At 38.6% G+C, this 11,689-nt stretch overlaps 2 protein-coding genes across 4 annotated transcripts; one reads left to right on the forward strand and one right to left on the reverse strand.

Annotated features, from left to right (window-relative positions):
* The first annotated feature begins 4,330 nt into the window (after positions 1 to 4,330).
* LOC112171256 (heterogeneous nuclear ribonucleoprotein A1) lies at positions 4,331 to 7,401 on the forward strand. Of its 3 annotated transcripts, XM_040509246.1 has the most exons (9): positions 4,363 to 4,390; positions 4,479 to 4,607; positions 4,790 to 4,870; positions 4,957 to 5,045; positions 5,133 to 5,207; positions 5,339 to 5,400; positions 5,482 to 5,538; positions 6,263 to 6,553; positions 7,011 to 7,346. In XM_040509246.1, exons 2-9 carry the CDS (start codon positions 4,485 to 4,487, stop codon positions 7,094 to 7,096), a joined length of 864 nt encoding a protein of 287 aa, XP_040365180.1. In that variant the 5' UTR covers positions 4,363 to 4,390; positions 4,479 to 4,484; the 3' UTR covers positions 7,097 to 7,346. The 3 variants fall into 3 exon arrangements, with proteins under 3 accessions (XP_040365182.1, XP_040365181.1, XP_040365180.1); XM_040509248.1 differs by having other exon boundaries at positions 4,331 to 4,607; positions 6,263 to 6,547; positions 7,011 to 7,401; XM_040509247.1 differs by having other exon boundaries at positions 4,332 to 4,607; positions 6,263 to 6,550; positions 7,011 to 7,401.
* A 439-nt stretch (positions 7,402 to 7,840) lies between these two features.
* Positions 7,841 to 10,458, reverse strand: LOC112173447 (60S ribosomal protein L3). Its single transcript, XM_024311072.2, has 6 exons — positions 10,400 to 10,458; positions 10,031 to 10,131; positions 9,580 to 9,690; positions 9,084 to 9,388; positions 8,414 to 8,823; positions 7,841 to 8,289 (listed from the first exon to the last, which is right to left on the reverse strand). The coding sequence occupies exons 2-6, from the start codon at positions 10,113 to 10,115 to the stop codon at positions 8,031 to 8,033; spliced, it is 1,170 nt and encodes a 389-aa protein (XP_024166840.1). The 5' UTR covers positions 10,116 to 10,131; positions 10,400 to 10,458; the 3' UTR covers positions 7,841 to 8,030.
* Between the last annotated feature and the right edge of the window lie 1,231 nt (positions 10,459 to 11,689).

The following is an 11,689-nucleotide window of genomic DNA, read 5'->3' on the forward strand; positions in this document are numbered from 1 at the left end:
CAGATCAAAAATTGAGATAACCGAAACCACTAAAAACCCTAACATGCTCAAACGATTTCCAAATGCTACAAATCGTATATCACAACGCTCGTATTGAAGAGTAGATGATAAAGGAGGAAGGATCTGCTCCAACAGAGGCCGAACGCCCCACCACGCTCCTCCATTCCAGGAAAATCCAACCGTACACAATGTAGAGCACAACAAAAGGATCAAACTTTATACCTGGAGCTAAGGTCGATTTGGCCTTGATCGGCCAGGATCAAGCTCGAAAACTAGATCAGCAGTTTTTGTTGTTTGAACTTCAATTCTAGATTCTGGTCAATCCATGGTGAATCGCGTTGCAAGACCAATGTAGATGTGATCAGAAGGAGGAGAGCTTGAAAACCACGTATGCATGGTTCGAGCCGTATCGTCGTCAGAAAAAGGCCAGAGCAATGCTGGTAGCGAGCCTCCACCTTTCGGGCCTTGTTGCGCCACGCACGGTGGTTGTTGGGGTGAGTGAGTGGTCGGGGTTGCTAGAGGAGAGAGAGAAGAAGAGAACCGATGTGGTGGCGTTGTCGGAGGACACCGGATGACATTGAAATCGCCGGATCTAGCTTCGCGGATCCTGGTCAGGTCGGCGGCAGAAAAGGATGAGAAAATTAGGGTTTCCGGATTCTGAAAATGAAAATATGATTTTCTGAAGATAATTTCAGAGAAATCGGTATTTATAGCAAATTTCCAAAAATAGTAAGTTTTTTCACACTCCATAACTTTTCCATACGAACTCCAATTTTTTCGTGCCGCATGTCTACTAACTCGTATCAACGCACTCTACAACTTTTGTGAAGAAAGTTTTCAACGAAACTCAATGAATAAAGAGTCAACCCTTTGACCTCTCGAAAATAAGACATTTCGAGTAATTATTTGTCTGAAATACTTCCGCTCTATCCTCGAACCACGAAATCATACAAACGAATACTTTATTAATTCCAGGAAACTCCAAGAAATTAATAACAAATTTTCATGCTATTACAAGTAGACTCTTGCTTTTTTCCTGACTTTCACCTTAAGTGGAGGATGAGGTTTACCTTTCTTTCCCTTTTAGGACTCTTTATTCTAATTATTTGTACTTTGCCTCATCTCTTAATGAAACTTCTCCCATATTGGGATTTCATGGGGAGAAAAAAATTATCTATCTAACTTGTTCTTCGAAATCTCATAATTTTAGTTTTTGACTAAATTTTTTGAGATATTTTTTGTATGAAAATGAAAAGTATTCTGTTACACACACACACACTAGCAGGGCTCACCCACTATGTGTGTGAAGAGAAGTTAAATATAGTGGAAAAACTTCTCGTACAACTACCACATTTTCTGCCTTTTTTTATTCTTTTGTTTTCTGTTTTACAATTTACCATATTATCCCTATTGATTAATTATATTTCATAGTTTTTTAATAAACAAAGGTTAAATTGGTAAAAATATTCAGTTTTGGAGAGCAAGCTCTCTTCTCTTAATATATATATATATATATATGTATATATATACACATATATATATATATATATATATACATATAAAAATATATAAGGGCCCTTCTAGTGAGGGATCCCTAGAAGGGTTACAATTATATGTATGAAAGGTTCAGGTTGGACAGATTCGGTTCGTCAATTGATTTAATCTAGTTCAATACCATAACGATCACTTATTTGACTGAAAATTTGCAAAGGTGATCTACACATTAGGACCTAAAAACTGAACAGTTGAGATTGCCAAATGTAATTAAAAAGTTGGTCTAATACTCCATCCCTAAAAAAAAAGGGATCCCTTTGTGGAAGGGCTATATATATATATATATATATATATATATATATATATATACAGGGCCCTTCTAGTGAGGGATCCCTATTTTTGGTCTTTTATAGGGATAGGTATTATACCAATTTTTAGATCATATTTTCACATCTTAACCGTTCAGTTTTTAGGTCCTAATGTATAGATCACTTCTGCAGATTTTCAGCCAATTTGATGATCATTAAGGCATCCAAAACTGTAATTTACCATTATAAACACAAACGGTTCCGGTTCGGCAGATTCGGTCCGTTCGTGTAAATTGCAGATTTGGATACCTTAACAATCACCAATTTGGCTGAAAATTTGTAGAAGTGATATATACATTAGGACCTAAAAACTGAACGGTTAAGATGTGAAAATATGATCTAAAAGTTGGTATAATGCCTATCCCTATAAAAAAAACCGAAAAAAGGGATCCCTTAGTGGAAGCCCTACATATATATATATATATATGAGGGCCAACCCTTCCAATAAAGGATCCCTTTTTTTGGCCATTTTAAGGGATTTCTTTTGGGACCCCCTTTTTTTATTGCATTTCGGCATGTTAACCGTTCAGTTTTTTTGTCCTAATGTATAAATCAAATCTGCAAATTTTCAGCCAAATTGATGATCGTCAAGGTGTCAAACTAGTTTAAATCAATGGACAAACCGAATCTGTCCAACCTGAACCGTTCATGTTTATAATTGTAAATTACAGTTTTGAATGTCTTAATGATTATCAATTTAGCTAAAAATTTGCAGAGGTGATCTGCTCATATAGATCTAAAAACTAAACGGTGGAGATGTGGATATATAATCGAAAAGTGGATCTAATAAGTTATCCCTTAAAATGGCCAAAGAAAATGGATCCCTCACTAGAAGGGCCCTGTGTGTGTGTGTGTGTGTGTGTGTGTGTGTGTGTGTGTGTGTGTGTGTGTGTGTGTGTGTGTGTGTGTGTGTGTGTGTGTGTGTGTGTGTGTATATAGTGTTTACTAGTGACATTTACTCAACAAAACTTTTGAGCTTCTCTTGAGCAAAAGTCAGATCCAAGACTTCGCACCCAAATCCAGCGGGAAAATAATAGCAGCAACGGTGTCATTTCCTTGCTCGTTAGGCGTGAAAATTGAAGTGGATTAATAATGCCGTTTCTCGTATTTGTGAATTGAAATTACCAAAAATAACCCTCCCTAATATGCTTATCCTTCAGCCTCTCTTCGCCCAAATCAACACCCCCAATTCACGTACAGCATCACATCGAAACGGCACAGTCTCGTACTCCGACGTTTGCTTGCCGAGACAAGAATAGCAGATATTGAAAAATGGGTAATCTGGGAGGTATGGCGGTTGCGTGATTTTTTCCTTGATGGTCGGGGGATATTCTGCTTGCAATAGTGCATTTAGAACTCTATGTGGGCTAATTAGTTAAAAATTCTTCATAAAATTGCACTTAAATTGCTCAAATTGCCCATTAGATGTTCAAAAAATAATAATTCAGTGGGGGTCATAATCCCCGTTCAGTTTGTTGTGCGTCGCCGGTTGTCATGAGTGCCAAACGACCCTTTTAAAGAACAGTTTTGGAGGAATTGTAGGAGGCAATTAAATCTAAGGCCGAGAATAAATAGACAGTTTTAAAATCTTCACTTGTGCCTAAAAGTAGTATCTATTGGGTGTGTAATGACATAGATGGATTTGTTATTAGAGACCATGAAGCAAATCCCAAGTTTGTTGGAGCTAGAATGATTGGCCACTCCTTTGTTCCCGTTGCAGTCTTGCAGAGGGCAGTGCAGTCAGAGATGGTCTCTACCATGCCCTCATCCTCAACTTCCGAAAAGTCGTCGTTGAAGGTGATTCTAAACTGATAATAGATGCTATCAACAAGAAATGCACTATTCCTTGGAGGCTGAGAACCCTGATCAAAGACATACTCAGCCTCGCGAAGCAAATTTTCTGGCGGATGCCATTGCAAATACGGCGCATGGATCCTCTGCTCCTGTGATGTGGTCAAACAAGCTTCCTCTGTCAGCTTTGGCTGCTTTTAATTTTGACTTTTTTAGGTGTGGTTTTAATAGGGGCTTCTCCTTAAAACTGTTTTCCTTTTCTCCTCAAAAAAAAAAAATTTAAAAAAAAAAAACATAGATGGATGCATCGGGAAAATAAAATAAAAAATTACTTTTGCTTAGAGCAACTCCAACAGCTTCCCCATATTTTGATTTTTCTTTAGTTTAGGGAAAAATAAGCCTCTTTTGCTCCAACAAATTCTTTATAACTATCCCTATTTTAGGGAAAATGAGGAAAGAGAAAACCAAATTCCCTATATTTACAGCAATCTCTAAAAATTTAAGGAAGAATATGGAGATTTTAGAGATTGCTGTAAAATAGGGAATCTGTTGGAGTTGGAGAAGAAAAATATGCTAAAGCTTTGACTTTTGCTTCCCTATTATACAAAAATTATAAGGAAGCTGTTGGAGTTGCTCTAAGGAGTTAAGGACCGTTTAATAGAGTTGCGGAGTGTTTCGGTCATTGAAGTGGTAAGTTACCAAAGCTCTTTGTTTGATCTGATTGAGCGGGTATTCAGGTATCGATTGCTTGACTGAAACAACTCCGAAACAGTATCTCTCACCATTAATCTCAAGCCCTAACCCTAATCCATTTTGGAGAGATAGAGAAACATGGATCGGTATCAGAGGATAGAGAAGCCTCGGGAGGAAACGCCCATTAACGAGAATGAGATTCGCATTACCACTCAGGGCAGAATCAGGAACTACATTACCTACGCCACCACTCTCCTCCAGGTCCATTCTCTCTCTCTTTTCTTCCTTCATTTTCACCATCACGTTCTTCTTCTTTCTTAATTTAGAACCCACATTACTTGCAGCAAATCCATGCATTATGTGCTACATTTTCATTGCCGAATGAACATCGCTTTGTTGTATCACATAACCTACATGACCTAATTTGTGTCCATTATGTACAGGAGAAAGGGTCCAATGAAATTTCTCTCAAAGCCATGGGCAGAGCTATCAACAAGACTGTGATGATCACTGAACTCATTAAGGTTATTACCTGCAATCCACAACTTGACATGTGTTTTAGTGCACCATGTGATTACACTCATTAGGATTATCTGTTTTTTTACTTCAGAGGAGGGTTGCCGGCCTTCATCAAAACACCTATATTGGCTCTACTGATATAACTGACATGTGGGAGCCACTAGAAGAAGGCCTTCTTCCGTAAGATCATACCATCATCTCTGTTTCTCCATGATACATAGTTTCTCTCGTCATTCTTTGGGTTAACAAAGTTTCTTATAAATGCAGCCTGGAAACTACTCGCCATGTTTCAGTGATTACAGTTACTTTGTCCAAGAAGGAATTGGACACGTCCTCTACAGGGTATGGTACTTATGCTCTTATTGCTAAATTTTCTAGATACACCTCTAGCAATTCATAGATACATTGAGACATCAGATAATATTTAGTATTATTATGGTGTATTCCATTGTTTTACTTTTAATATGATGCAGGTATCAGGGGCCTATCCCAGCTGATCAAGTGAAACCATGGACTGAATATGATTATGAAGGACGTAAGGCCACAAGTTATGATCTCACTATTGTAATCCTTTTCTAAGCATTATTATTTATTTTCTTTGCTGTTGTGCGTGCAGAGGGACCTCCTAGTAGGCGAGGAAGAGGACGTGGTCGAGGAAGGGGTAGAGGAAGAGGTAATAGATCGACAACGGTTTAAGATCTTGAAAGTGATTTCTGGGGTTGTCTTGCACTTTGAGCACTAGAGCAGTTCATTGATTTGCTTATTCATTTGTTAATTTGACTGATCATTCATGCAATTGCTTAATCACTTATTAATTGGTCGACTCATAAAGAATAATTAAGTTAAGTAAATAATGAAAAATAAGTTAAATTAATAGCATTACCTCAGATTGCTCAGCATAAAAAGGAGATGTCTGTGAGTTGTGATAGGGTAATTGTTGAATAAATTTGATGAAGTGCATGTGATGTAGTGTTAGTCTGTTAGAACTTAGAACTTCATTAATAATAGATACTGAAACTTTTAAACTCCTAGGAAGTCTATGAAATCATTATAAATGGAGATTTGAATACAATTTCATTGTGAATTACATACAATATGTGGTGGTGCACATTGTATTCCTGTCGAATTAAATCTACTGAGCACCTAAGTTTTCCAACTTTTTTTTTACCATAGTAGTTGGTAATAGTGTCATTTGGCTTTTCATACATTCCTCATAGTTTATGCTGTTTCTCTCAGATTTTTTACAACATTGTATTCATGCCAGATCATATAGGTTTGCTTTTAGTTTGATGAACCTTTTGCTGGTGTTCTTTTACTCCCTCCCTATACATGTTTTTGCATTGTACTCTCTCAGTTTTATGATTTAAAAAACAGCAACAGTTAATCTCTTTTTACAGGGAATTTTAGTAACGGAGTGATGGTATACAATGCTGATGGCGGTTTCGATGGTGGTCGGGGCTATGGTGGGTTTGATGGTGGTCGTGGCTATGGTGGGTTTGAAGGTGGGCGTGGCTATGGTGGGATTGAAGGTGGACGTGGCTATGGTGGCAGGGGTCAGGGTCGTGGAAGAGTCCGCGGTTATCATGGGCGTGTGCGAGGATATGGCAGTGGAAGTATGCAACCAGAATCCGGTGGTTATACTGTTTATAATGATTATGGAGGTGGAGCACCTTCTGCACAAGATCGTGGTAAGCTTTGAAATTTGTGCTATTAACTCCATTGTTTCTATAAATAGTTTAGCTAAAATCTTGGTGCAGGGCAGAAGTCTTTTGGATGCTCCTGCATCAAATCTACAAGGGAAATGTATACCAATAATACCATGCCCCTTTGTACAAAAAAACCTCTCTCTTTCCATGCTTCCTCTTTTGGAAGCTTGATGCATAATTCAGTTTAGGCTCACAAGTACTAAACCTTTATTGTTTTCCTAACAAAATTGATGTGTTTTGCAAACTCTTCTACATATAGAAAATCTTGATGAAAATGGTGAATAGATCGAATTGCCCTTGTTCTGTTGGTCGCATCGAGTTCTGTGGTGCAGGAAGTGCATAATATTTTCTTATTCTATCTGCGAACCTTGACTGTCATAATATAGGAAATGCAATAGAACCTTCTCTTAGTTACCGTCTTTTCTTGGTGTCTTTTCAGGGAGAGAGCGTGGACCAGGCAGAGCAAGAGGCGGTGGCCGCGGTGTAGGTGGTAGATTAGATGGACCTATCCAGAGTGCTGTGTGAACTCAGGATTAGGTACCAAAGCTGGTTTAGGTTGCAGAAAATTTTGGATGCCTGCTCTGCTATATATTCTATTCTAGGGCAAATTGGGTTTGGGGTAGGACATACTGGCTTCAGTGATCTGCAATGTGAGTATGTGACAGCCATGTTTTTGTAGTTTGAAGCATAGAATTTTTTTGTTGAGAGTTTGATTGACCAAAACTCTAACACTGTACACATTTTCTCCTCTAGAGAATAATAGGGCAGTTACATTCATAAACATTCGAATATTCATTTGTTTGGTCTTGATCACATGCCAAAGTTTTTGGTGACTCTTACCATCTTGGGTCCCATGTTGATTAACTGGGACTTCCAAACCGGGTTTGCGAGTGTGATTAAGGAACACTTTTCCAAAAAAAAACAAAAATTGAATAATTAGTTGAAGCGCTCTTCGAGTTCCACAGCCCAATAACGATGCTAAAAGCTTCATTGGCGTGATATCCAGGTCCTCAGAAAGACCCCTTGGGACTTGACGTCACCCTCTTGCATCTTTTAAGTTTTCAGCTATTCACACACTTCCAACCTAGCAGGAATTTAATCAATTCGGTTCACCTTATTTTCATTGTGATACAAGGTAAAAGGAGAGACAATAAATCAAGGGTATATGTGCTTACACATTCTTTTCATTGTGATAGCATATGATCAAGGGAAGTCCAAAATATGCAGCAGCCATTAACCAACATATCTAAAATTTTCAAAACAAAAGACTAAATTTGAAAGTTGAATTGTAGTCATTTAAATTTAAAAATGTCAGCTACAATATAAAACTTGATACCCATAGTTTAAAATCCTCTTGAAAACAAAGATAATAACAAAACTGTTGCAACATAATCACTCATAGAAAACTAAGTGCTGCCAAAACCCTTGATAGCCAAAGGCTTTCAAACAGTTATAATCCTTATGCCTTGAGTCGTCCATAGTACTTCTGTTTCTCCTGTGTAGTCTGGAAGCGACCATGCCCGAACTTTGAGGAGGTATCAATGAACTTGAGCTTGATATCCTCAAGAGCAAGACGGGAGGTCTGCTTGAGCAGGGACTGGCGAAGGGTAACAACCCTCTTCTTGGGTCCAACACAGCATCCCTTGATCAGAATGTAGTCATCTTTCACCACACCATAATGAGGGAAGCCACCAATTGGAGTGATGTCCTTCTCAGTCCTGGATTAAAATCGACCAAGTCAGATCTTAAAGTCCAGTAACTTTAGCAAACCAATAGAAGTACAGAGGAGAAACATCAAATTATCAATATGTAGAATTTAGAGATGTAAGTGCAGCTACTCACCTGTCAAACTCAGTGACAGCAGTGTGTGACTCTTGTCCAGCCTTTCCAAGCTTGTAAATTTTCTTGTTCATTTCAGTACGGTGATGGTATCCATTTTGACCAGCCCTGGCAACTGTAAATGAAACTCTGGCAGGATGCCATGCACCAATACAAGCAACCTTACGCAGACCCCTATGGGTCTTACGGGGAAGCCGGGTGACACCCCAACGAGTAACAACACCTTCATAACCCTTACCCTTTGTCACACCAATGATGTCAATCATTTCATCTTTCTGGAAGACGGCATCAATAGGGATTTGCTTCTCAAAGAAGCTTTTTGCAAATTCAACCTTTTGAGCAATTGTGCCACCATTCACCTGGATCTCCATGAGATGTGCTTTCTTCTGCTTCAAACCCTTCATCTTCCTGATCTGCGCATCATTGTGAGAATATAAAGTGGTCAGAAAAGTGACAAGTAGCAGCTAAGAGATTCAAGTTACACAACATAAAGCATATCGAAGCACATAACAGGGTCGTTCTATTTATTTTGCAAGCTGAACTGAATGAAAGTCCTATGAACAACCACATAAAACAATATAAGGCTTAAAACAATATGCACCGAGTCAATTCTACAAGTCGAGGATTATTCTTATCAACAAAAAAAAAAAACCAAGTCAAGTATTATTGATACCTGAGTGTGAGCCAAAACTCGAATAACAGTAGCATATTTAATCAGTTTCTCAAACTGCCCTTCAATATTCTTCTTTCCTTCGTCAGTTTCATAGGTCTTGGAGTACTTTGCGAAAGCCTTCTTCTTGGACTTGCACCAGTTCTTGTAAAACCTCCTCTTAACCTCCTCACTGAGATGCTGAGCCCACACTGTGTTCAAAGAACGAAGGCCGCGGGGTGTCTTCACATAACCCACAACACCAACAACGACCATTGGAGGAGCCTCAATGATAGTGACAGCCTCACATGTCTCCTTCTTGTGCAGCTCTAAGGAAGTCATTTAAAGTTTGGTGAGAAATCGTACAACAAGAGTTTATAATAATATTGGTCCAGAAACATAAATGATGAAATTTTAGTTTGTTCACAAGAGCTTTAAAATTACAACTCCGTCTAAAAAAAAGCAAATGATATAATTTTTGGACAAAACAACAAACAACAATGAGAATTATTATGCTTACTTGATCCAGGTTTCTCGACATCCCTGACAATGTGAGTCATCCCAGCCTTGTAACCAAGGAAAGCAGTGAGCTTGCAGGGCTTGGATGGGTCATCCTTGGGGAAAGCCTTCACTGCATATCCACGCGATTGACACAACATTAATACAAATAAAAACTTTAAAGAGAAGCACAAGAATAAAAACGCAAACTGTATGCATTGCAAAGCCAGAACTTGCTATAGCGACATCAAGAAGGTGTAAAATTCGGCATTGAAAAAACAGAGTGCCAAATGCAGCATTTAAAAAAAACCCTTAGTGCAACCTGTTCTATAAATTTCTGATAAAGAACACGTGTTGTATAAATTTGATTTATATGATACAACCAAAACATAAATCTGAAAAAATACAAGTGCATATATACATATAGAGATGAATGGGATAGTTAGATAGAAGGGACTAGTATGTATGTATACCTTTTCCTCTGTGACGAGCAGCTCGCTTCCTTGGAAGAAATCCAAGGGATCCATGCCTGGGGTGCTCAAACTTCCTGTGAGACATTCTCCTCCTCCTTCTCCTTCATTTCGACAAACACAGATTAAATTAGCACACAGTAAAAGCCTAACACGTTTTATATTAAACAAAATACTAAGATGAATATTGTTTCTAAGAAACGCATTGAGATTGATACAAGAACAACTAGCTTACAAAACCTAAAAACACGAAATGAGTTGTTTACGTAAAATCAGATGAAATTTTGGGGAGTCTACTCGGGATAGTGAATCTCTAAATGTTAAGAATGAACCCTAGTTTTGGTGAAGGAGAGGCGCAGAGAGAGAGAGAACCTGAGCTTGAGAGAGCGGCAGCGGCGAGCACTTGACAAGGTTCGAGAGTTAAAGACTAGGGTTTAGTTTGTATTATATAGTAGTGCATTCTACATAACAGGGCCTAAACTTTCTTTGAATTCACCGAAAGCCCAGTTTGTTTTCACAATTTTAGGCCCAATACGAATAATTTGGTGAACCCCTATAATCAGAAAAAAATATTAAAAATAATAACCCCTAAATAACGCTAACTTTATTTTTCTAGCCCTTTTTTTTTCGTCAAAATTTTCTAGCCAATTATTTCGTCTTCTATTTCTTTTCTTTTTTACAAAAAGAGGTCAGCCCATTATATTAATTTAGCAAACAGTACAAAAACGAAACAAGGGTCAACAACAAGAATTCTTAAGGAACCCTAATAACCTATTCTAAAACTAGAATAAGACCCAAGAAACCCCTAGTACACCCACCTTTTAAGAAAAAGTACGCACCATTATTCCAAACAAATATCATAAACCTTCGAAGCAAAATAGTAAAATGAATCTTCAAAGGAGTTGATCCTTGCAACCTGTAAATAAAATTAAATAACATTTGGAGTTAGAAGGGGCTTCCATAACACCTTCCTTCTCCACCCCATCCAACTCAGAGATCTTCGTGCCAATGGCTTTCTCTGCAACTTCAAACTCGCCAGCTTTGTCTCTCTTGCTCATCCATCCCAATAACTCGAGTAGATTTGCGTTTATTCTTGCTTCCACGGGGACGCCCAGGTTTCTTTTTCTTAGGATAAACAATGATTTTGCCATTTTTGTGCTGCAACATCAAAGAAGTATTCTCATCCACCTGCAACTCAGTGGCAGGAAGAGCCAGATACCTTTTTCCAACCTTAGTGAGTTCAAAGGTAGCCTTCCCTTTCAAGCTCACAAAAACCAAGCTCGAATCCGGCCACCCCATCTCCATTTTCTTTTCATTCTTCTTAGGAACCAAAGCTTGCTGCAATGATATCATCTTAGGTAGAGTGGATGGTATCATTGATGCCCAATTCTTAAAACAATTAACCTCAGTCAAACCTGCCATGACCTTCCCAACGCATATAGGTACATTTGAGATCATATGTGGGTTGAACCCTTCCTCATGCAAAGATGCATGGACATCCACAACCCCCTGCATCCCACGCTGCAATTTTGTCACCTGCACCCCCCCCCCCAACTCCAGAGACATCACCACTTCCAAACCAGTACCAATCGCACCCTTCTACATCAAGATCGCACCCGAAGCAGCATCAGAGCCCAAGTCCGTCCCCTGAGCCTCCAGCGA

Source organism: Rosa chinensis, chromosome 6 (genome assembly GCF_002994745.2).
Source record: "Rosa chinensis cultivar Old Blush chromosome 6, RchiOBHm-V2, whole genome shotgun sequence".
NCBI classification, from domain to species: Eukaryota; Viridiplantae; Streptophyta; class Magnoliopsida; order Rosales; family Rosaceae; genus Rosa; species Rosa chinensis.

Bases quoted from the DNA above. Each gene is read 5' to 3' on its own strand.
- LOC112171256 (XM_040509246.1), top strand. From the start codon at position 4,485: ATGGATCGGTATCAGAGGATAGAGAAGCCTCGGGAGGAAACGCCCATT. The intron at 4,871-4,956 runs GTTATTACCTGC...TTTTTACTTCAG, and splicing joins TGATCACTGAACTCATTAAG to AGGAGGGTTGCCGGCCTTCA. The intron at 6,554-7,010 runs GTAAGCTTTGAA...GTGTCTTTTCAG, and splicing joins ACCTTCTGCACAAGATCGTG to GGAGAGAGCGTGGACCAGGC.
- LOC112173447 (XM_024311072.2), bottom strand. From the start codon at position 10,115: ATGTCTCACAGGAAGTTTGAGCACCCCAGGCATGGATCCCTTGGATTT. The intron at 9,691-10,030 runs GTATACATACAT...GTGGATATGCAG, and splicing joins TGCTCGTCACAGAGGAAAAG to TGAAGGCTTTCCCCAAGGAT. The intron at 8,290-8,413 runs GTGAGTAGCTGC...ATTTTAATCCAG, and splicing joins GCTGTCACTGAGTTTGACAG to GACTGAGAAGGACATCACTC.